The 26,273-nt window shown below is 35.0% G+C and overlaps 1 protein-coding gene across 1 annotated transcript; it reads left to right on the top strand.

Moving 5' to 3' along the window:
- Positions 1-14,255: 14,255 nt before the first annotated feature.
- LOC111416870 (metallo-beta-lactamase domain-containing protein 1) lies at positions 14,256-15,165 on the top strand. The gene has a single exon (XM_023048974.2). It carries the CDS (start codon positions 14,470-14,472, stop codon positions 15,070-15,072), a length of 603 nt encoding a protein of 200 aa, XP_022904742.2. The 5' UTR covers positions 14,256-14,469; the 3' UTR covers positions 15,073-15,165.
- The last annotated feature ends 11,108 nt before the right edge of the window (positions 15,166-26,273 follow it).

Genomic DNA, 26,273 nt, shown 5'->3' with positions numbered 1-26,273 from the left:
CAGTTAAGTCATGTACAGTTGTAAATACCTTGAGATCGTCCGCGAAGAATAAGCATCTGGTTGAGTTAATTAGCAGGGGCAAATCATTTATAAATAACAAGAATAACAAAGGTCCCAGATTGCTACCCTGCGGAACCCCTGAATCAATCCCCAACATATCTGATACTGCGTTTTTATAAGAGACGTAATAAAATCTGTTGGACAAATATGAAACAAAGAAAGTAAGAGTAGAATAAGAAAACCCGTGTTGTGTCAGCTTGTGCAGAAGCGTATCATGATCCACCCTATGGAATGCGCTTGCAAAATCCGTGTAGATAACATCCACTTGAGCTCTAGCATCCAATGATTTGGAAACATAATCCGTAAAGATAGTTAAGTTATTCTCCACAGAGCGACCAGGAATAAATCCATGCTGATTAACATTCAACGAAAGTTTTACATGATTGAAAACCCTGCTGGGAATACCATCTGGTCCCTCTGTACGTTTAGACTTAAGGTTATTTATGGCATCGCCAATTTCATTCATTGAGAAGGATTTCAAGTTGAACAAATCGAATGAGTTATCGTTGATAATGTCATCATAGAACGAAAGAGAATAATTCGACGTTGAACCATAAACGGACTTAAAATAATTTGCAAAAGCAGATGTGATATCTTTGCTAGAACCAAGAGGAACTCCGTCGGAACAAAACTGGCTCTGGTCGAAGTTATCCCTTTTGCTACCAATAAAATTCCAAAATGCCTTCGGATCAGCTACAATATTATTTTCAACATCTCGTGTATAACTATTGTAAGCTATTGCAGTGTCCCGCTTTACCCTGGCCCTCAGTTCTCTATATTTATCCAAATGGTACGTGGAATCTTTTCTGTGTTTAAAATGGAAATCCTTAGCCTTAATATCTTTTATTATACCTTGATTAAACCACACTGGATATTTACAAGCGCCAACTTGCTTTTTCGGGACATAATCAGCTAGGATATCATATAGACTATCATAAAATACAGCAACTGCATCATCAACATTATCATACGTACTCAAAAAAGAAAAATCCGTATCAGTTAAACGTCGATATAAAAGCATGAAATCCGCATTCTTATACATAGTCCTCTGTATACATTGTATCGAGAATCAATTACTTCAGCATTATAAATTGACTCATTTAACCAAGTGTCGGTAAGACAAATAGCTGAAAAATTGTGATTAAGCAAATTTAATAAGAAAGAAGTTGTTTTTTGACAGCAGTCACCGTTAACGTTTCCTTTGGCTTTAATAATTGTTGCAATTTTCTTGATTTTTTTTTTTATTCTTCATCTTTATATGCTTTCTTACCTTTTCTTTCCATCATGATGCCTGCTTTCTGATATAATAATAATATATATCGTATCTTTTATTTATCTCACACACTTCTCTCGTCGTATTCAGTTTCAACTTTTTTATACATTCCTAGATGTCATCTGTGTTTCCATTTTTCCTGTGATTTCTGTTACTCTCCACTTTCCCATCCATATATCGCACGAATTTGTCCGTTGTATTTTTCGTTTCTGTTTTCAGTTTTTTAACAGTACGCAATCTATCTTTAATTTCTGCTCCGTACATTCACAGTTCGTAACAATAGTCAAAGAACCAAAAAGGTGTAAACTAAGAAAGTTTACAATCCCACCATAGATCAAAGCTTCTCAGAACCACAAAGATGAATAATAAGTTAATGTTGTACTCAAATTCATCGCCGAAAATTCATGACCAAGTAATAGAAAATAAAGCATATCTTTCGAGTAAAAACGTTGCTCATATTAAAGTTCGAGGCCCTGCATTCTGAATAACCTGTATAAAAAGAATTAGCAGAACCGATGTAAAAAAGACCAAGTGTTGATTGATGATGTGTGATGGTTATCGGCCACTTGGAATTACCCAATAAAAACGACATTACGGATTAATTCGGATGTAAAAATGCAGTGTTAGCTTATGATATTTCGTGATTTCAATCGAAAAAATTTCTAAAAAATATGAACGTATATACATTTATTCCGCAACCTTATGTAAACACATTTATTTATGGGATTTACTTTTGGAGAGTCAAAAAATCGATAATTTCTGAGGAATTCTTTTAACTGCAAAGAAATTATTTTACAAGAAAATGCAAAGAATTTCGCTGCCGTTATCAAACAATATTTTTTCGAAAACTGTGTGTTCTTAAAGTTTGTCAATTAATAAACAACCAAATTCAGTAATGACATTTAGAATTCATTTAATGTTATGTCAAAAACTTAACGTCACATCGACTTAACCTCACATATTGAACAAATGTACTATTATAAATTTGCATTTAAACATGACATGAAATGATAAAACAATTAAATGTTAATTATTTTGTGTTTATAATTTGTTCATAACAATAAATTAACAATTAATAGTATCAAATTCTTTGATTCTCGTAGCTGGACGTAAAAGTCTTTTGCGTCCTGGACGTAATAGTTATTTATATTACAAGTGGGCTAGAAACATAATTACGGTACGAGTGTGGAGGTCTACGACCTCGTCGTGCAATCACGTGACAACTGTAATTATGCTCTAGCCCACGTGTGATATACAGCATTTTATCTACGACTGCTAAAAATTACTAAAAAATCAATTTCTTTAAAAAAGTCTATTTGACATTTATAAAAATATTTCGAAATGATTGTTGACAATTTTGAATTGTCAGTTTCAACAACATGTTTACTCATCTGGAATAAGTGTTTTGAAATGTAAAACCATAACAATTAATGTTTATAATAAATAGTATTGTTTCTCTGTAAGTAGAAAGCACTTTTTCTTTTGAATTGTTGCTCGTTTCAATAAATTAAGTCTGTTCTGATTAGGCTAAAAATGCGTTACGTAATGAAACCAGTGCGGTAATGAACTTCATTACGTAACTCAAATCACCTCAAATGAGTGCGGTAATAATGACTTATGCAAGCAGTCGTAGATAAAAGACTTTTACGTCCTGTTGACAAAAAACTATCGTTTGACGGTCGCTAAGTACTATGGAAAAGTCAACTTTTGATAGCAGTTTTCGAAAAATTAGTTATTTACGATACAAATGAGGAAAGGCTCGCTTTTCACATGAGCACGCTAGTTCTGCATTTGCGTGCGAATGCTGGAAAAATCCTTTCCTCATGCGGAAAGGATTTTTATTGTACAATATTTTTTGTAACGAATAAAACGTTTGAAGAAATAGTTATTTACGTAACCAGTTGTGAAAAGACTAATTTTGTTTGACGAACGTAATATTTGCCAAAACGAGCGAGCGTGTTTTGCAAATAACGTGAGTTAAACAAAATTAGCCGTTTCATAACGTGTTAAGTACAAAATTTTATCTAATTCCATTGAAAAAGCAATTTTTGTTCAAAACTTGACTTATTCTATTAGTGATAGATGTCAATTTGTAGTTGGGTTATGGAATTCATTACATCACTAGTTATAAAAAAAGTGACGTTACCTAACGTCAGAATGACATGTAATGTCGTTCTGCAAACTACTAGCCTTTCCGCAAATTTTCCTAACGGAATTAGATAAAACATATTTTCAAGTTGTAGTTCATGTAAAGTCACAGTATTTTTTATAAAATGTAAATTTCCTGTTACAAAAAAAAAATATGGGTGCCAAAATTTTTCTACACCTGTTTTCCACCGTAAAAGTGCACGTGACAAATTAAAAGTTCAGTTTTGTCAATCAGTGTAATTACTGGTGAGTGATCTGAGTCCCGCCCTAACACTTCTTCTATGTTAACGAAGACGTGAACATGATGAACTTGAACCTATGACATTCAAACTTTGGTAGGTATATTGTATAAAAACCAAAGAAATTGTATACCGGTGTCCCTCAAAAGTGGCTCACCCCCATATTTTTCTTTATTATTGGTGATATAAGAAAACCATTTGGAATGTATAGTTAGGTCGCTAAATCGGATTATTACGACATGAAATCATTCTTTTTGTACTTCCGGTTATACCGGATGTGAGTACTAATTTCGCTATTTTTTTAAATCTATAATTTTTTTTCTTCAGTTGGGCAGACAGCATAATTTCACATAACTTTTACTTGAAAAAATTTTCACGATAGCTTATAATTTTTGAAAAAAAAATTATTTTCGTTATTTTATAACGTTTCAGTACCTTCGGAAAATGTATTACAACTTTTGACGCATAGTAGCTAGGTTAATAGTATAAACTACGTTATGTCCCTCTTGATTTGCTATTTCTCGAGCAGTGATCACTGCTAAGCTTTAGTCAGTGGTTCTTTTTTAATAATGGTGTAAATTAACAGTTGTATTAAATTAGTTTTAAAAGAATAACGCGATCAAACAATTAAGTTTAATTCAATTATTTTTGATGTTTTATTTTTTTCTTTATTTTTTGTTCTTTTACACTAAATGTTCTGTATCAGCTACAGAAATGTTCTGTAGCTGATAGTAACTTACAATGTCCATTGTACATTATAATTTGGATTGTTTACTTTATTTTGGTTAAAACCTCTCAGATCACCTGACCTCACACCTTTAGATTCTTTTTATGGGGTAAAATCAAAAATGAGCTGTGTTGTGTACCGCCGCCACCGATGTTGTATATTCTTACGATGTAACGTCGATATTTACGACTATATTTATTTCTTCGTTGTGAAGGGCAATTTATTAAATTAAACAACTTTCTTCTGTTCTTAATTTTAGTTAAATTTTATTTAAGAGACGACGATGACGACCGGTAACAATTTGTTCTAAAACTAACTGATCAACTAGATCTAATAGAGGCGACTGACTTAATGTGACTTGACTTTTCGACTGCTCTTAGTGAAGTGCCTTTTCGGCTTAACCCCCCTATTCCTAGTGAATTCTGTTTTTACAGCAGTGCTTCCCACGCAAAATATCATATATCTAAGTATGTTTTCATCTGTTTCTTGATATACGCAGAGACAAGGAGAATTAGGGGTTGTTCCCATCTGGTTCCGTCCCCTGATATATTTATTATTCACACATGTCTCTGGTGGTTGTTTGGTTTTTAGTTACAGAATCATTACTTTTGATACCTACATTATTATATTGTAAACTTATTATATTCCTATTATTATAAAGATAAATACTACGTGAGCAGCACTACGTAAACGGGTGGTACCACAACAGCTGTATAATACACCAGTATGGTCTCGTGAGGTATTAGAAAATAAATCGAGTTAGAAATTGTATTACCTAAATATCTCCGCAGGAATAACGTCGAGTCGGTAGATCGACAATTCACAAGATACAATTATGTCAAAATCGATGCGGGAGCATTTTGAAAATTTAGAAAATTAGTTTTTTTGAACTTACAATTGAATAAATTTTAATAATCCGTAATAATCCGTTTTAGCGACCTAACTATGCATTCCAAATGGTTTTCTTACATCACCAATAATAAAGAAAAATATGGGGGTGAGCCACTTTTGAGGGACACCCGGTATATAGAAGCAGTTGTAAACACTAAAACTTGAAGCCAACGCAACACGCGGTTTGTTTACTAACAACCTTTGTCGAAACCGGTTAAAACAATGAACGTGCACAGATCGGACCAGCGGCCGATTATCGCCGAACATTCCCGAATATTATTGCCCCTAGATTAAGACATACACTAAAATAAACAAACCTATTTGCGAATCAATAAATAATTCGTTTTTCTTCACTTTGATTTATTTATATTTTCTTTGTAAATAATTTGTATGTTATATTCTACATACAAATTATTTACTAGTACTTTTAGTTAGAAATTAAACTTAGCAATCAAAATACTATATACATACTTGTATCATTTACCCAGTATACAGGGTGTATCTGAATGACTGCAATAAAACTTCAACGGGTTATTCTTTAGTGAATTTTAAGGGTAGTTTGATATATGAACCATGGGCGACTTCGGCTTCCCTAAGGAGCTACATCCATTCAAAAATGGCACTTGGTATAATTCTTTTTTCTCAAAAACCATACGCTAGGAAAATGAAATTTGGGGAATATGTTTAACTCATAATAGGGCACGTTTTGGCACTATTTGTACTTTCAACCTACCCTTCTAAACTACTAAACGCAACCACCCCTGTTCAATTTATGCCTAGATTTTTTTTATGAATATGATAAATACATCGGAAAAATTTCAGTTAGATAGATAAAATTATTCTAAAACTTTCTTGTGTCTCTGATGTTCTTCTAAAATTTAATAATTTCTGAGAAAAAAAATAATTAAGCAAACTGTGGCGAACATCTGGACGCCAGGGAACTTTGTAAACCGTTTCAAAAAATCTCTTTCCGGTCATCTGGGCAGGACATCCTTTTGGTCCAGGCAAAGGGTTCCCGGAAAACTTTCACCGGAGATATTACTGGACGCTCTCCGTGGCAAACATCTGGTCGCCAGAAAGCGTTCGAAACTATTCAGAAGAACTCTCTCTGTACATCTGGACAGCAGATCCTTTTGGTCCAGACAAGGACTTGAAGAGAACTTTCACCGGGGATGTTACTGGACTCGGGGATAAAAGGAACCAGGATCGGCCCGGAGAGTTCAGTTACCATCAGTTATCAGTTGTCAGTTACCATCGGCAGATCAGTCAGCAGTTACCCTTTTCGCGTCTGCACTTTTATTATTGTTAATATTGTTGTTAATAAAATTTTGTTGTTGAAGACATTGGTTTTCCTAAAACTTGCTCTCGCTACTATCAAAGCATTAGCCCCGCACAAACACTAACTGTTAAGTTATAGGGTTGTTAATCGAAAGTTGGAATGAATTTTTAATGAAAAGATCTTAGTAGGCTTTGCAATCTGTCATAAATATTTTTGACGTTTAAATGTCAGTGGTTTTATTACTATTATTACTGTTGCATTTAAAATTTTGAAACGTCGAGTGAACGAGCGTAAATGCGTAAATTAATTTGAAAAACAATAATAATAGTAAGAAAACTAACAACTGACATTTAAACGTCAAAAATATTTCTGACAAAGATTGCAAAGCCTACTAAGATTTTTTCATTAAAAATTCATTCCACCTTTTGATCGACAACCTCGTTGTTTAAACCGGTGTGAAGACAGCAGTAAAAGATAGCAGTAAAAATTTCCGATGATACCCGAACGCCCATAGACGTCCGTAATACCGGACACACGGGGGCTCAATTTTTTCGAACAAAAAAACATTACATTATCAACTTAAGAAGTTAATTACAGTATATTAAAAGTAATTAATATATTTATCACTAATATCAAGGTACAATCAGCAATTTTAATTAAAATAACTGGCTCCAGCTCCCTTATTGGTTCGAAGATCCGCACCAAACTTTATATACGCCTTCTAGACATGATAAGAAATATATTTATCGAAAGAAATTCCACTTGCAAAGGGTCCGCGGGGGTGAACTACCCCGCAGTAGATTATAATTTGCTCTACCGCCCTTATTCGGTCAAAGATCCGAACCAAACTTTACACAAGTGATCTAGACTACGTTAGAATCAAATATCCGTTAACAATTTCCACTTGCATAGGGACCGCGGGGGTGAACTACCCACCAGTAGATTTGAATTACCCCTACCGCCCTTATTCGGGCGAAGATCCGAACCAAACTTTACACAAATCTTCTAGACTACATTAGAATCAAATATCCGTTAACAATTTCCACTTGCATAGGGACCGCGGGTGTGAACTACCCACCAGTAGATTTTAATTACCCCTACCGCCCTTATTCGGTCGAAGATCCGAACCAAACTTTACACAAATCTTCTAAACCACATTAGAATCAAATATCCGTTAACAATTTCCACTTGCATAGGGACCGCGGGGGTGAACTACCCACCAGTAGATTTTAATTACCCCTACCGCCCTTATTCGGGCGAAGATCCGAACCAAACTTTACACAAGTGATCTAGACTACCTTAAAATCAAATATCCGTTAACAATTTTCACTTGCATAGGGACCGCGGGGGTAAACTACCCACCGGTAGATTTAAATTACCAATACGAAGGGTGGCGTTGACACAAATGGTCAAATGTGTCAAAACTATATAGTAACTAGAAAAACCAGGAGGTCGACTTTATCCTTTCGGGTAAAATTATATGGGAAATAATTAATAAAAAACGCGCCAACAAAATAGACAAAATTAAAGCCAAATTCGATCCAAATGATGTCAATGATTACTTTATTAAGGTACTTCTTGAACTACTAAATGGCTTAAAAAAGTCCAACATAAATGATAAGTTTGATTGCCTTTTGCAAAAAATTAATGTTGCTGATTGTGGGTTTTCCATTGATCAAGCAACATTTGTTGAGGTTCGTGACATAATAAACTCGCTAACATACATGGATGATTGCCGTAGGTCCTTTACAAACCATAATATACTGACCTTTCCGTCATTGTACATTTTGGAATGTGTAATATTTGTAAGGCGAAATCTCGACGACTTTATTAGTCATGACACTTTACATGAATATCGGACTAGAAACGGTACCCAACTGAGACCGACCTTTTGTAGACTAGGTCGAAGTCAGTGCTATTTTAAATTTCTTTGAGTAAAATTCTATAACAAAATACCGAACGACATTGCTCGGTTGCTTCCTGAACTGTTCAAGAATTAAATTAAAACTTTTTGAATTCGGAAGGCCTACTATTCGTACTCTGACTATTTGTGCTACACCATACACTTGCGTGACTTTGGTGGTTAATAATTAGTTAATAATTAGTTAAAAATTATGATGAAACTGATTAACTGTTAGCTATGATTAACTGTTTTCTTTTGTGGGCGAATAAACACTTAATTTTTTGTGAACATTTTAAGAACGGTTTGTTTATTTCTCCCGAACAATCTGAATCTCAAAACAAAAAATCGTTATAATGTACTATTGACGAAAATAATAAACAATGGGTTTTATCAAAGTAGGCCGATGATTCCGACAATTTGCATATGGTCATAACTTTTCATTCTGAATAAAATTTCTTAGTAACATTTTAGCATACTATAAAGTGAAAAGGTACTTTACCTGACACACAAGAAGTTTTCGCTTCAGTATCAACACTCACTTTTTTTTAAAACGTGAAAATATGTTCTATATAAGTCTTTAACCAAGAAGGGCTAAATCCCAAAAGATGACAATTAATATCGAAAAAAATTTAAATTTTATAAAAGTCGTTTTACCTATCCGGGAACACACTGTGTATTAAAATATAAAAAATAAATAGCTGTTAAGAATATATTCAGCAATGTAAAGTAATGTTGCTACATAATTATTTGAGTGAATAGGGGATGAAATTTCACCATAACCACCAAAGTAGTTTTATAATATTAAAATAACATACATTGCAAAACCGTTGAAAATTGTTAACGGATATTTGATTCTAATGTAGTCTAGAAGATTTGTGTAAAGTTTGGTTCGGATCTTCGACCGAATAAGGGCGGTAGGGGTAATTAAAATCTACTGGTGGGTAGTTCACCCCCGCGGTCCCTATGCAAGTGGAAATTGTTAACGGATATTTGATTCTAATGTAGTCTAGAAGATTTGTGTAAAGTTTGGTTCGGATCTTCGCCCGAATAAGGGCGGTAGGGGTAATTAAAATCTACTGGTGGGTAGTTCACCCCCGCGGTCCCTATGCAAGTGGAAATTGTTAACGGATATTTGATTCTAATGTAGTCTAGAAGATTTGTGTAAAGTTTGGTTCGGATCTTCGCCCGAATAAGGGCGGTAGGGGTAATTAAAATCTACTGGTGGGTAGTTCACCCCCGCGGTCCCTATGCAAGAGGAAATTGTTAACGGATATTTGATTCTAATGTGGTTTAGAAGATTTGTGTAAAGTTTGGTTCGGATCTTCGACCGAATAAGGGCGGTAGGGGTAATTAAAATCTACTGGTGGGTAGTTCACCCCCGCGGTCCCTATGCAAGTGGAAATTGTTAACGGATATTTGATTCTAATGTAGTCTAGAAGATTTGTGTAAAGTTTGGTTCGGATCTTCGCCCGAATAAGGGCGGTAGGGGTAATTAAAATCTACTGGTGGGTAGTTCACCCCCGCGGTCCCTATGCAAGTGGAAATTGTTAACGGATATTTGATTCTAATGTGGTTTAGAAGATTTGTGTAAAGTTTGGTTCGGATCTTCGACCGAATAAGGGCGGTAGGGGTAATTAAAATCTACTGGTGGGTAGTTCACCCCCGCGGTCCCTATGCAAGTGGAAATTGTTAACGGATATTTGATTCTAATGTAGTCTAGAAGATTTGTGTAAAGTTTGGTTCGGATCTTCGCCCGAATAAGGGCGGTAGGGGTAATTCAAATCTACTGGTGGGTAGTTCACCCCCGCGGTCCCTATGCAAGTGGAAATTGTTAACGGATATTTGATTCTAACGTAGTCTAGATCACTTGTGTAAAGTTTGGTTCGGATCTTTGACCGAATAAGGGCGGTAGAGCAAATTATAATCTACTGCGGGGTAGTTCACCCCCGCGGACCCTTTGCAAGTGGAATTTCTTTCGATAAATATATTTCTTATCATGTCTAGAAGGCGTATATAAAGTTTGGTGCGGATCTTCGAACCAATAAGGGAGCTGGAGCCAGTTATTTTAATTAAAATTGCTGATTGTACCTTGATATTAGTGATAAATATATTAATTACTTTTAATATACTGTAATTAACTTCTTAAGTTGATAATGTAATGTTTTTTTATTCGAAAAAATTGAGCCCCCGTTTGTCCGGTATTACGGACGTCTATGGGCGTTCGGGTATCATCGGAAATTTTTACTGCTATCTTTTACTGCTGTCTTCACACCGGTGTTGTTTAACGGTCAGTGTTTGCTTTATTATTTTTTTTCTCAAAAATTAGTCGTTTTTGGAAAAAATTTAGAGAAACAAAAAAGTTTTAGGATACTTTCATCTACCTATGTAAATTTTTTCTAATGTATTTATCATCTGCATACAAAAAATTTTAGCAAAAATGTAAAGGGGGTGGTTACGTTTAGTAGTTTAGAAGGGTAGGTTGAAAGTACAAATAGGGTCAAAACGTGCCCTATTATCAGTTAAACATATTCTCTAAATTTCATTTTTCTAACGTTTATGGTTTTTCAGAAAAAAGAATTAAACCAAAATTTTCCGCCATTTTTGGAGGGGTGTAGCTCCTTAGGGGGGCCGAAGTCGTCCATGGTTCATATATCAAATTACCCTTAAAATTCACTAAAGAATCACCCCTTGAAGTTTGTTGCAGTCATTCATGATATTCAGATACACCTGTATATTGTTTCTACATGCTCTGATTAATTTAAAAGATTACATTATATTAATTGTGTTTACTACTTTCAAGTCTTATTAAAACTTGACAAAGATATAGAAAAAATGCATTCTACGATTTATAAAATTGTTACAATAATTTTTCAATTTGTAGTAAGTTTAACAATTAATTTTTATGTCACTTAGGCCCACTTTTACCACCTCTTGATAAATTGAACCGATAGATAATTACCATGGTTACAGCGGTTTTAAGCGCTCACATTGGCTAAGAGCGCCAATTTATCTATCGGTTAAATTTATCAAGAGGTGGTAAAAGTGGGCCTTAAAGGATTATAAATAATTATTTTGCACTTTAACTGGATAATTAAATATATTGATTTGAATATTAAGTTCTAATTTGACATGTTTCACTTTAACAATTAATTTTTAATTGTAATTTTATATAAGAAATTAGGGTGCTCTTTGGATACGCCACTGGATAAAGTCTGACCAATTTCATCTAAATCATACCCCTGGCACTTATTAACGTCGTGTTCGTACAAAGTGACGTCATTTTTAGTATCGGGCCGACGCTATAGATGGCGCTATATTGCGTTATATTATGTAGATATCTACTTTATCTTGACAGTTTAAATTAATAAATATTTTAGGATTTAAGTAGTCGTTTCGTCAATTTATTTTTCTACTGTTTTCTAAGTTGTTTGTCAAGTTGGTTAGTGTTTTGATGCGGCTTTGTGTTTGATAGTAAATTTTAAAGAAATTTACGAAATTTTATTCGTGGTAAGTACATTTGATATACTTTTTTTTATTTATTTCATATTATTATATTATGATCTCCAGTTTCATAATAAATTTTTAAATATAAGTTGCCCTTAAAATAATATGGAAACTAATGCTCATAAAAAACCTCTGAAATTTAAACATTGATTATGGAACTGGATTAGGTATTTGTAAAATAAATATATATGCATCTTATTTTCTTGTAGCAGAAAATGTCAAAAAGTTGCGCCATTAGTGGCTGCTTACAAAGGTATGGAACCTACCGATTTCCAAACCCACAAATATATCCAGAAATATATCAAAGATGGGTTTTATGTTGTGTGCGAGAAAACCTGCTTCAGCGTCAACACTTGAGGGTTTATAATAATTTTCGAGTTTGTGATAAGTCTTTTCGACGAGAGGATGTTGGACGTAACAACAAATTGTTGAAAGGAGTAGTACCATCATTAAATTTGTCAATAGGTATGTGTATAAAATTATCAAAATGTTGTTAGGACTGAGGCATATTTTTTTTCACATGTAGGATATCAGTACTTCAAGTGCTTCGAATAACACGCCCACTACTCCACATGCAGATATGGGACTTTAGGTTGCTTCAACATCCACCAGTGCAATCTCATTGGAGACTTCAGGTAAGAAATTATGTGTTTTATAAATCGTTTATTTTGAAAAGCTCTGGTTAAATTACCTATAATGGCATATAACTCTTAATAAGAGTTATTTATTAATAAACGAAACATCATTCAAAAAACGTTTAATTTCCCTTTTATTACAAAAGAATGTAGTATTAGTATATTAAAAAACAAGTTTCGTAAGACACGCTTGAAATGCACGAATTCAAGTTGAAAAACGAGTGGCGAAGCCACGAGTTTTTTAATGAATGAGAATGAAAGAATGAATGATTTGACAATTAGAAACTGTCAAAACACAAAATATATTCGTCTGAAAAAAATGTTTGATGTACACCTCCCAAAATAAGAGAAATTGCTCAGAGTCCATGTCCTCATCATTGTGGACCTTGTATTTGATGCTAAGAACGTGTTTAAACATCCATAGACAAAAATTGTCACATTGACAACTAGAAAAATTAATGACCCAATGTCACCAACTTGAACTGGTTCCATAAAATGTTACTAAAATCTCATTACAGCATCGGATGCTGTAAAGAGTCTCATTACAGCACCCGTTTGAGTACCGTTATAGCTTCCATTACCGTAGCGAATTACAAAAGATTTTTTTAAAGTTTGATTTCATATTACAGGGTAACCCCGGTTAATGGGGAAACAGCGTTAATCGGGATCATTATTGGATATTTTTTGACAGCTAAACAAGGGATAGTTTATTGGAGGAAGTCCACAAACAAGACGACTTATCACCAAAAGCCCAACATTTATACAGGAAAGCAGTGATGTATAAGAGGAAATTCCAGCGCCAGAGTATAACATCCTAAAGAAATAAAAGAAAATTATTACCAAAGAGACAACTTTTTAAGCAGTCAATTTCAAGTTTAGACAGACTAAAACAATCCTTTTTTTTTGAGCCAATATGACAACGAAGGAAGAAGGCGTTATACACTTGATGACAAAACATTGGCATTACATTTAATGCTACAAAATGGAAAGGGTGAGGAATAAACTGTGAGGAATAAACAGATTAACACCGTATTTTTAACATCTTTTAACAAAGTTATTTTGACATTCAAATGTGTTGCAACCTATTAGAATTTAGTTAAATTTACCACTTTTTCGCGGTAATATTTCATCTTATATCCAAAATCAATTCCACACAAAAAAATTAGAAAATTTTGTATTTAAGATTTATCACGTTAGCCGCTATTTAATATTAGTATTGGTCCGAGCCGTTCGGAGCGCTGGTGCTGTGTACAAAAATTTTACGTAAATATCACATCTATATAAGTTATCTATGATCTAAATAGTACACGCCACTGTCGCTAGGACCAAGGTCAATTTTGTTTCCAAACAAATGCTCTTGCGTTGGCTTCAAACCGGTATATAGGCGAACATAGGCGATGCGGCTTCTATATATACAATTTCTTTGATAAAAACCAATCAAACATTGTTGGCGTCCTGATAGAGAAGGGTGAAAACATAGTTGTGAAACGTCAAAACCCTGCAACATAATCTAATTGATAAAGATTTATTCTCAATTTGAATATTTTATACAATTATTTACTTGCAATCCTTTTCTTAATTACTACAAAAAAAACAAGAAGACATTTATTATTCAATAAAAAAATAATTTATCTTTTTATATCTACAATCTCCAAAAACAGTTTTGAAACAACAATTTTAACCATGATGTAACTGCCCAGTTATGCAACCAATTTTCCAAAAATGCACGTCAGCTGACGGCCGAGCGGGGCCCCCATTTATTTATAAACAGTAGTGCATCTAAAACCTAAACAGAAAACGAGATTTCAAAATGTTCGTTGACCCAGAAGTGGTGGTTCTTTTCGAGGGTTACTCGAGAAAATTCCAGGATGTCCTTCAAGCGAATTGTACATGCACGTTAATCAAAGCTCAAGTGAATATTATTGTTGATACGATGACAGCTTGGGATGGCGAGAGAATAAAAATGGCTTTAAAAGAGCACGATTTAACATGTAACGACATCAAATTCGTTATTTGTACCCACGGGCATTCCGATCACATCGGTTGTAATTATTTATTTCCAATGGCTCAACACATCGTGGGATACAACATATCACAAAGGGATTCTTATAAAGAATTTGATTTTAACTCTGGAAGTCCCTACGAAATATGTCAAGGGATAAAAGTTATTGGAACTCCCGGTCACACGATGCAAGATGTTTCTGTTATAGTCTCGACGGTTAGTAGAGGAATAATAGCAATAACAGGGGATTTATTTGAGAATCAGCGTGATATAAGAAATCCGCAAATTTGGAAAGATGCTGGAAGTGACAATGAAGAGTTACAAGAAAAGCATAGGAAGGAAATTTTAAGATTTGCTGATTATATCGTTCCCGGACATGGACCGATGTTTAAGGTGTCAGAGTGTATTTAAGACAACCGTTTTTTTTACGAGTTGGATGAATGAGATTTTGTTTGATTTGATGTGAACATTGATTATTTATTAATAAATTATGATGTTTTTTAATTGAGATTTTTATTTGATCCTAAAGAATTTTTGTTTTGTCTTTTAATTTGTAAAATTAAAAGTTTGAAACCTCTAAAATCTAACATTTTAACTTAATCAATTTAATTTAAAACAGAGCTAAACTTGTTTAAGTTTATGACAAAGATTTGCAAACTATTTTAATGAACTATTCGTAAAAAATTTATGGTTATAATGTTTGTAGGTGTAAAAACCTTTATGTATTTGTAAGGTTTTAAACTTTATTTGTAGGTTTATTTAATGTTTTGTTAATGACAATATTTATTTTATGTTTACAATTCCTTACATGTTCCTAAAATGTTCTTTAAATCTAGCATTGAGACTCTTTTCCATTTACCATACACAGCAGTTAATCTTATAGGTGTTAAACCCTGAATTTAGTCCTTGTTTACATTCTATTGATCATAAAAAGTGTGTGCATTACAATAATAATAATAATAATATATAATATTTATTAACCCCATGTAATACATTGAAAAAAGAAGAGTAATACAAAAAAAATCAAATGACAAAGGAAAGTATATAAACTAATAATAACACTAATAAACCATCATTGGAGTTAAAGAGGGCCAAGTCAATTAGCGAAAGCGCAAACTGTTTTTCATTGGCCCTCGGAAGTATTAAATGAAATTATATCTAAAACCCATCCCACCACCCACCCCAAGTGCAACGCCAATTCAAAGGTTTCAAGGTTCATAAAATGCTTGATATGCCTAATGATTGCCCGCTTCCTCCTGCTGTCTTCACAGTTCAATTTTTAATTTGTTTCTGAAACCACGCACATTCTCCAGCTTTATAGTAAGTGGGATATTGTTATAAATGCTAGGCACACAGTAGGAAAAGGCTCTCTTGAACAGTTCGAGCCGATGCTTCCGTATTGTTAACGTGTAACGGTGCCTAACATTTATATTATGAATATCTGTCCGATAGCAAATTTTGTTGTGTAAATAAGGAGGGGTTTTATAAGTAAGGATTTTATGATACAGACAAGCGGAGTGTAGTATTTTACGTCATGACATATTCAGCCAACCGAGCGTATGAGAAATTCTCTCACGTCCTCTGATACCATAGATAAAGCGAAGGCAAGAATTCTGCACCCTCTGAATACGACATCTATTCGCAGCATCGATGCAAGAGTGGTACAGAGCATCCCCATAATTAAAAATGGATAACACAAGTGACTCGCATAAATGAATTCTTAATTGTTGATGCAGTAAGTTTTTACTTGAATACAAAAGCTTAAGGGTCGAGTAGGCTCTTTGAAGGAGATTACTGACATGCCCATTAAATCTCAAATCAGAGTCCATGGCAATACCTAAATTACGGGCAACGTGCGTAAAGTTTAGTTGTTCATCGTTAACAAGAATGTTCAAGGATTGCCTAGCCTCATCCGCGGAAGCACCGGTTCCGAAAATAATGACAGACGATTTAGAAGCATTAATAGATAAACAATGGCGTTTGGCGTTGTCAACTAGTAACTTCAAGTCAGAATTCATTAGAGATTGCGACTCACCTATGTTATCCCTACTAAAGCGAAAGTATACTTGTGTGTCGTCAGCATACATATAAGTTTTACAGTGCTTTAGGTTAGAACACAGATTAATCGTGTAAATAAGATACAGTATAGGTCCCAAAATCGATCCTTGAGGCACTCCAGAAGTAATAAGGCCTCTCTCCGATAGAGCATCCTGAAATTTAACAATCTGAGAGCGATGTAAAAAATAATTTTTAAAGAAATCAACAGCTATCGGAGAGAGGCCAATATAATGAAGAATTGCTAGAAGTGTTAAATGATGAATCGTGTCAAAAGCCTTAGAAAAGTCGATCAAAACAAGTGCAGTGACACTCCTCTCATCCACCCCACGCAAGACATCGTCGGTACAGCTGAAACCAGGGCGAAATCCAGACTGATTGGCTGGTAATATATTAAATTCATTAAGATGGCCCCAAATTCTCGCCGCCACAATCCTCTCCAAAACCTTCGAGGTAACATTTAAAATACTAATAGGCCGTAAATCAACCAATGCATTTGGATTCTTGTTTTTTGAAATTGGTGAAACCAATGCAGTTTTCCATTGGTCGGGATAAACCCCAAATTCCAGACAACAGTTTATAATATGACACAAATATGGAACAATAACAGGGCAACACAACAACAACATTTTTACGCTAATACCATCACACCCAACTGCATTAGTTTTAATAGATTGTAACGTACGAAAGAGTTCCTCTTTAGAGGCAAGCGAAAAGTACAGCCTACCAGATACCTGAGGCAGTATATTACAATTATAGAATTGTATAAGATCTGCATCACCAGGGCTGTTATTTTGAGAGGATAGAAAAAAATTGTTAATAGAATCGGCATCGCCAATGTTACTAGGAATGCCACTCGTTTTATTTTTATAAACTCCCAAAGATCTGAAGGCACCCCATAGTTTTTTTGAATTATTATGCCTGAATACGTGCGATAAAAAGGCTTTCTTTTCATGTTGGAGTGCAATATTGGTGAAGTTACGTAGTTGTTTGTAGTAAGTAAAATCAGATGGTGAATTGGAGGATTTGAACTTATCCTTAGGATCTTATTACGTATCTCTCAATCTCATAAGAAGTTTAATGTTGTCCGTAACCCAAGGGCGGTATTGCTTATGTAGAACTGATGTCTTGATAGGTGCATAAAGATTAAAAAGGTTAATGATATGATAATTAAAAAAGTCAACTTTATCGTTAATATTCGACAGCTGCAAAAGTTCCTGCCAAGGAAGTGCACTCAGCTGACCCAGAAAAATTTCAGCGTTAAAGTTTCTGAAGTCTCTCTAAGTAATGCTTTCAATTGTAGAACGATGCAAATCAAAAGATAAGGTAACAAACACAAGTGAATGATCAGCAATGTTATGTATAGTTGTCACACCCGATTCAAGAACAGAAGCATCTACATTTAAAATCACAAAGTCAATCAATGTGGCGGAGGAGACGGTTACACGAGTTGGGCTTGAGATAATTTGTTGAAGACTAAATTGTTCAATAGTAGGAATGAACCGACTGCCATAGCAGCCACTTATATCTAAGCCATTAATGTTAAAATCACCCATGCAAACAAGTTCTTCTGATGTTGGAGCAAGAGAAGATAGAACATCCTCGAAACGAGAGAGAAACTCGCTAAGGCCATTGTGAGGCCGGTAAACAACGGCAACAACCATGGTAACAGGAGCATTGACAAGTTTAAGCCAAAGATGCTCGATAACAGGAGATATCTCTTGCCACCGGCGTTGGAGTGATTATGAAAGCGAGATCGACTAACAAAGAAGCAACGATAGCCGTTGACAGAATATGTCGAAACGTCTGCATCCGTATAAATCCAAGTTTCAGTGATAGCAAATATATCAAAGTCTCCATCAACAATCTGATCCCTAATAGCTGGAAAATGAGCGGGCAACGAACGAACGTTTAAATGATCGAATTTCATGTGAAAAAAGCACATCCAAACGAGCCCATGACAGCAAGAGAAAACAAGGTAACAACCTATAAATAAATAGAAAAATGAATAAACAAAGTAAAAATAATAAAGATAATAAAATTAGAAATTAAAAGAAAAAACGAAGGGAATTGGCAAAGTGCAGTAAAGTAACTTAAATACGAAGTCTTTCACGGCCGGTGTTAATTGAACTAAAACTAGAACTAACACTAGAAACTTTTGGGTTTTGCCGTGCGTCTTTTAAGAAAAGATTTGACGTTTCGTATGCCATGTTGCAACCTTCTTCAGAAACTGGTTCGAAGTTTCACTGATAAGGTGATTTCGTTTCACATCGAGCCAGTTTCTGAAGAAGGTTGCAGCATGGTATCCGAAACGTCAAATCTTTTCTTAAAAGACGCACGGCAAAACCCGAAAGTTTCTAGTGTTAGTTCTAATTTTAGTTCAATATTCCTAACTGTAGAGGCGCCGTGCATTCTTCAATCTGATAATGGCAGAGAATTTGTCAATAATGTTATAAGTGAACTCGCAAATCTTTGGTCAGAACTGAAAATTGTGCATGGAAAACCAAGGCACAGCCAAAGTCAGGGTTCTGTTGAACGTGTCAACCAAGACATTGCAAATATGATAAGTACTTGGTTAAAGGACAACTATTCGACGAAGTGGTCGGAAGGAATAAGGTATGTCCAATTCATGAAAAGTCGAGCTTACCACTTTGACATAATCGAACCTAGAGTAGGACTTTCTACTTCCTCGTTGCCTCAAAAAATCATAAATAATATTCAGGATGAAGATGACCTAAAGAAAGCAATGGAAGATGACAGCAATACTGAACAGTACGAAGACAGTGATGATGATAACATTGTGAAAATTGACACAAACGACATTCAAAATGCTAGAAAAATTGACAAATCCCATCCACCAGCTAACATTGGAGACAACGTAACCATACCTATTCCAGATGTAGACAAAGGCAGAGGTGACCTTCGAGACGTAATTGGAGTAATACTTCAAAAGACTGATGAGCGTCTTTACAAAGTTGGCACCAAACATGGCGTACTTCAAAAACATTATTGCAGGTATAATTTTATTAAAATTGTCCATAATTTTTTGTAATAGAATATTAATAGTTATTTTTGATACAAGATAGCGAAATGACACTTTGCAATGCAAAAGAATTTCGCTGTCGTGTATTTGGTAGGTTTGGCCGGTAACATATGCAGCAGAATTAGAGGCAGGTAGCTTGAAGAGAGCAATCACTCGAGTGGTATAAGACGGTACATTAAGGCGAACATCCCGCAGGAGCACCATGGAATCAAACAAACCGCAGACCAATCTGTATAAGTAAGAACATCATATCAAATACACAGCGATGAACCTTCAATGAAGTGATGCCAAAAACCAAGCAGCGCTCAAAAACCTCCTCTGCAAAGCCTCATTTCGATCCACATACCCGACGTACGAGGGATTCCAAACAACTGAGGCAAAATTCAAAACGTTACCGATGTACGCCGTATACAAGGAAACGAATGAAACGATGCTCCGCATATTGGTGAAAGAGCGGAATACACGAATAATAAAACCTAACCGTTAGAACTTTAGAAGCAACGCTGAACCGATAAAACCGCATCCATGTGGATACAGAAAAGGAGTTTTGAGTCAAGAACAACACCAAGGTCTCTAATTTGAGAAGTAGTATTCACATAATTAACTCCCAAGCGATACCGAAAATTTTTAGAATATCTCTTTCTACTAAATGTAATTTAATAGCACTTACCATAATTCAGAAACAAATAGTTTCCAAGATGACTGCCCTGAGGTATGCCCGACGTAACAGACGTAAAATGGGAAACATAATTGTCAACCTTCACTGCTTCGTATCTACCAGAAATAAAAGACGCTAACCATAATAGTAAGCTATTCGGTACGTTAAATTTATTAAGATATTCCAAAACAGTTTTGTGATGTATTTTGTCGAAGGCCTTACTAAAGTCCGTATAAATAGTATCAACATGGAGATCGTCATTCATAGACTTCTGAACATAATCAGCGAATTCAACCAAGTTTGTTTCTAGAGACCGTCCACGTAGGAAATGGACGACCATGCTGTTGATGAATGATTTGTAGGTGAATGCAATGGTATAAGTGGTTATACATTAGTTTTTCAAAGACCTTTGAAACAATAGGGAGAAGTGAAATCGGACGATAATTAGTGACCAAGTGTTTTTTACCAGACTTGAAAATTGGTATTATAAATACTTTTTTCCATTCCATAGCAAAAATAGATACTTTCAATGAGAGACTGAAAATGTGGTATAAGTAGTTCCTCCGCACAACTGGCAATAAGCCTACCAGGCAAACCATCTGGACCTGGGCCTAATGTAGGGTCAATTAGACTCAGGAGATCTGTAACATCCTGTAGTGAGAAGCAAGGACGGAACACAAGAAAGAACTGCTAATGGAAGGTTGATCGTCAAGATTTCCGTCTCTATAAACGGAAAAAAAATATTTGGAGAACAGTTCCGATATGTTCTACCTGCCCTCCGTTAACACGCCGTCGTACTCCATCAGACCTGGAATACCGTCACAAGTACATTTCCAGCTATTAACATACGACCATAAATGAGCTACGTTCTGGTAATAGATGGTGAAAGACATCGCAGCGACGGGCAGCTTATAACCTCACCGATACGGGATCATTTTCAAGACTTTATACAATTTAGAAGTTTTTTATGTCTAATACTCGTAATTTCCAGCAGCTGTCACACACTTCCACAAATAAAACTTTATTGATATTCCGATGAAGATAAAGGCGTCCTACAAATTCTCTGAAATAAAAAAAATATACATTTAGCAGACAATGATTAGTTGGATAAGAATGATAAATTTGTTACACGACCACTGATTACCCTTTTGAACAAGAATTTCTTGATGTATGTTTTTTTGTGACAACATTTATACATGAGCAGGAAATGGTACCATACTTCGGTCGTCATTCGGCGAAGATGGGATACCGGCACAGCACGAGAGTAGAATGTTGAATTGTTCATTAAAAACATGCAAGGCTATCTGAAAAAAAGAAAACAAGTGTGGTACCGAAGAATGACAATCCTCGCCATAGTAAATACTTGGACAATGTACAGACTTGGATTCACATTGATTGACACTTGGATTTTAGATCAGAATATTCAGATAGGATAATATGAGACACATAAATCAAAGAAACAATGAAAACTGGAGACGACGCTGCAAGCAAGGTAAGTCAACACATGACGGTATTTATATGCATTAAATACAAAATTCCTTTACATTCACATTGTGTTAAAGATTATCACCAATTGTTGTTTACTATGGAGTTAGTTCCTATCTTGCGTTAACGCAAGGTTGAAAAAATCTGTCAAAATGCATTACGTCTTATTTTATATTTTAAAGATTGTTTCTAAACACCTAAATAAGCACTTATAAACAAAAAGATAGTATTTCTCCAATTATTTTTATATATCATATTTAACATACTCAATGGTTTATAATAATAATTGATTATAATGACAATTACATAGGTTTAGTAAGTAAACTGACACACTTTGAATATTAGGGGGAATCTCTTTTTTTGTATTAAATAAAATGATCTCTTTGGGAATTAGAAAGAGAAGAAACAGACACGACTGTCCTACCAGCAAACAAAGGGAATGCAATCGTAGTCATAGATAGGAAAGAATACGACGACAAGATGACGAGCCTTTTAATTCTAGCAACCTATAAGAAAATCAAGGACGCAACAGAGAAAAAATAAGAAAAACGATAGAATTTGTGGAATTTACAGAAATTCCAGTAACTGGTACAGTACCTGTATCCCAATAAATTCATGTCCCGCTACGCCCTATTATCAGTGCCAAAAATTCTCCAACGTATCAACTGGTGAAACACCTTGCCAAGATTTTGTCTGAATTTACAGATTAAACAGATTCGTATGTTAGAAATTCTACGCATATTGTGAAATCACTCAAAAGTATGAAGTTAGATCCCCAGGATCTCTATTTACCAGAGTACTAGTCAAAGATGTCGTGGATGGTCTTCGGCGATACTCATCCCGGAGGGCTTACCGAAGTATGTTCCAGGACTAGTAGAGCTGAAGTATGTCGATGATAAGCATCGACATATTTTAGCTGAAAGGGAGAATTCTGTGAGCAATGCGATGGGGCAGCCATGGGATTACCTTGGATACCAGTAATCGCCAACTTTTACATGAAGATATCTAAAGAAGAAGCCTTAAGGAAAGAATCAGTGCAAACTAAAGCTATGGCTCCATTACGTGGAGATTTTGGTGATCTGACAAAATTGTAAAGAGCGACCACAGGAATTCCTAGAACACCTCAACTTGTACCCTATGATTAAATTTACCATGGAAACTGAAGCTGAATTTTGGTCACTAAGAAGACAGATGGGGATATAGAACTGGAAGTATAGCGGAAGAAGAAACACACGAACTTGTAGATACACTACAAGCTTCGTCCCATCACCATCCACAACGGAATCAGTGATCCAAATCTTGTTCCAACGGGCAAAAAGAATATGCGACAAAAAGAATTTAAAGAAAGAAAAAGGATTTCTACAAAATGTACTCTAGAAGAACGATTGCACTATAATGGATATCCAGCGAGCCACCAAACAACGCAAACAGGGAGAAGAGACGGTAAGTACTGCACCAGCCTGTTTTATCAGCCTTATTCCTTATGAATTCAGACGTGACGGAGTCAGAATAAGATCCAGCAATCGGCAGTCGCCGAACATTGCCACAAAGGCGGGGACACTAAGGTGTTAGCAAGAACCGGACATTTCTAATCGATGACAAGAGATAAGAGGCGATAAAGATTCATCGACATAGGAACAACATGAATCGGGAAGAAGACTGGGTAGTCTTCTCAACGCAGCCATCTCCACAAGGGTTTGACAAAAACAACTAGACAGTAATTATGTTATGTTAAACGATTATTAATTATCTAAACTAACCAATTTTGTCACTTCGAACTTGTTTCTGATGAAGGTTGTAACATAACATCCAAAACGTCAAACACTTTTTCAAGAAACGCACTGTTTAACCCTAATGTTTCTAATGCATGCATCCCATCTACCATGGGGTGATGTGTATCTGACGGAGGACATTGATGTCAAGGTTACAATTCTAAATGAATTAATAATCTCTTTGTTCAATGCGCATGCCCCAGTGAAGGATTTCACTGTTCGAAAATCACGTCCATACATTACCCCTACGATCAAAGAGATGACCAAATTAAAACAAAAAGCTTACCAAAAGTTTTCGCGTACTGGTAGTAGCAACCACAGAAGGTACTATACCGATATCAGAAACTATGTCACTTTGGCAATACGTAACGAAAAGAAAGTTTTTTTTGAGGCAGAGATAAATAGTAACGTCAATAATCCCTCAAAATTGTGGCACTTACTGCACACCAATCAGGTGCACTCAAAGAACACCAAGACAATCGACGAATCACTTAAAGATCCAGAGCTAATAAATGATTATTTCGCTAATATTATTCCTTCACCTTTTTTGTCGTTGCACAACCTTGATTCTAATGAACCATATATTTTGGGTGGCAACGACTGTTTTGGTTTCGATGTGGTGAACGACACAGACATCAAAAATAAGCTTAGCACGATAAAATCAAATGCTTGTGGTTTGGATGCAATCGATCTGAAAATGATAAAACTTGTATTGGAGTACTGCCTCCAAGAAATCACTCACATAATGAACTTCTCACTAATATACGGAGTTTATCCGAAACAATGGAAGATCGCTCTAGTAACACCTCTACCTAAAGTGAGCCATGCTACGTCACTAGGAGACCTACGACCGATTAGTGTGTTACCTATCTTATCTAAAATATTAGAGAAGATTGTTGCTTCACAGCTAGTACATCACCTGAATCATACTAATTTACTCCCACGATGCCAATCTGGATTTCGGGAGAAGTATAGCACAACGACCGCGTTAACTAAAATTGTGAACGACTGGTGCTGTGCCATTGATGCCTCAAGAGTTACCTTCGTTGTATTCCTGGACTTTAGTAAGGCTTTTGATATCATCAATCATCAGCTTCTAATAGCCAAGCTAGTCCGTTATGGATGTAAAGAAGACGTTGTACATTGGTTCCAGTCATATCTTGTGAACAGATCTCAACATACAAAGATTAATGGTAATATATCTAGCGGTATCCTAGTCAAGCAAGGTGTTCCACAGGGAAGTGTTTTGCGTCCTATATTATTCAACTTATTTACGGCAGACATGCCAAATGTAGTGACGAGCTGTTCGGTTCATCAATACGCGGATGATGCGCAGATTTACATCTCTTGTGATATTATCAGTGTTGATGACACGGTGCGCTTGCTTAACTCTGATTTAAAGAATATTTGTAAGTGGTGTTCTGTTAACGGGTTAATTCTTAACGCGAAAAAAACTATATGTATGTGTGTCGGGTCGGCCAACATTCGCAGAAGAGCAATCGATAATTTATCGGTTCCTATACACCTCAATGGAACTGTCTTAGCGTTCTCTGAATCGACCAACAACTTAGGTCTTACTGTCGACAGTAATCTTAATTTTGCGGAACATGTAAATAATAAAATTGGTGTGTGCTACTATAAGTTAAAATCGTTATATAAATTTAAGTCATTGTTGTCACCACAATTGAAATGGAGACTTGTTAACTCCTTAATTCTAAGTCAACTTGATTACTGTAGTAACGTTTACTACAATTTTCTATCAGCTACTTTAAAAAATCGTATTCAAATACTTCAGAACAGCGGACTTAGGTTTTCATACTCGATTGATCGTAGAGAACATGTTACCCCCTATTACATAAGATTTTCTATCTTAAAAATGGAACCTAGATGTACACTCTTGCTAGCTGTTATGTTATACAATGTAATATTTTACAAATTGCCTTATTATTTATATTGTATCTTAGTACCAAGATCGCAAATACATAATGTTAATCTAAGACAAACGAAGTTGTTGACGATTCCCAAACATAAATCTGCTAAATTTTGTGGTAGCTTTGCGTACAGAGCACCTACAATTTATAATTGCTTTTCAGATGTTTTTCAGTTGAAATCTAATAGGAACAAGAATTAAAATGTTAAGTTTAATTATTTTTATTTATAATTATTTTTATTTTGTTGGTTATTACTTTGATATATATGTATTTATTTTTGGTTTTCTAGTTTTCTAGTAATCAGCTATGCTGTACCCTATATATATATATATATGATATGTATATACTTTATATGTATATTTCTTTTTGGGCAAATTAAATAAATAAATAATTCTAGTGATAGTGTTAAGTTAATTGTTATGATGCAAATGATTTAAATTATTTGGACTTAATACAAAAAGTAAATAAAAAATTTTAAGTTTAATAACTTGTAATTAATGCAATCTTTTGCATGCGTACTTTTGCTGTTGGTAATTGCGGACTCATAGTCCGCCACGTGTAACTGTGTAAGCGCGTGTACTGGAAGGTTAACAGTTATAAAAATAAAAGTTAATAAAAGAGAATGTTTGAGGTTAGACTGCATCAAATTTTAAGATTCTATATTGAGG

This window comes from Onthophagus taurus, chromosome 11 (genome assembly GCF_036711975.1).
Source record: "Onthophagus taurus isolate NC chromosome 11, IU_Otau_3.0, whole genome shotgun sequence".
NCBI classification, from domain to species: domain Eukaryota; kingdom Metazoa; phylum Arthropoda; class Insecta; order Coleoptera; family Scarabaeidae; genus Onthophagus; species Onthophagus taurus.
The sequence above is the reverse complement of the archived record's forward strand: the minus strand, read 5'-3'. Positions and strand labels throughout refer to the sequence as shown.

Bases quoted from the DNA above. Each gene is read 5' to 3' on its own strand.
- LOC111416870 (XM_023048974.2), top strand. From the start codon at position 14,470: ATGTTCGTTGACCCAGAAGTGGTGGTTCTTTTCGAGGGTTACTCGAGA.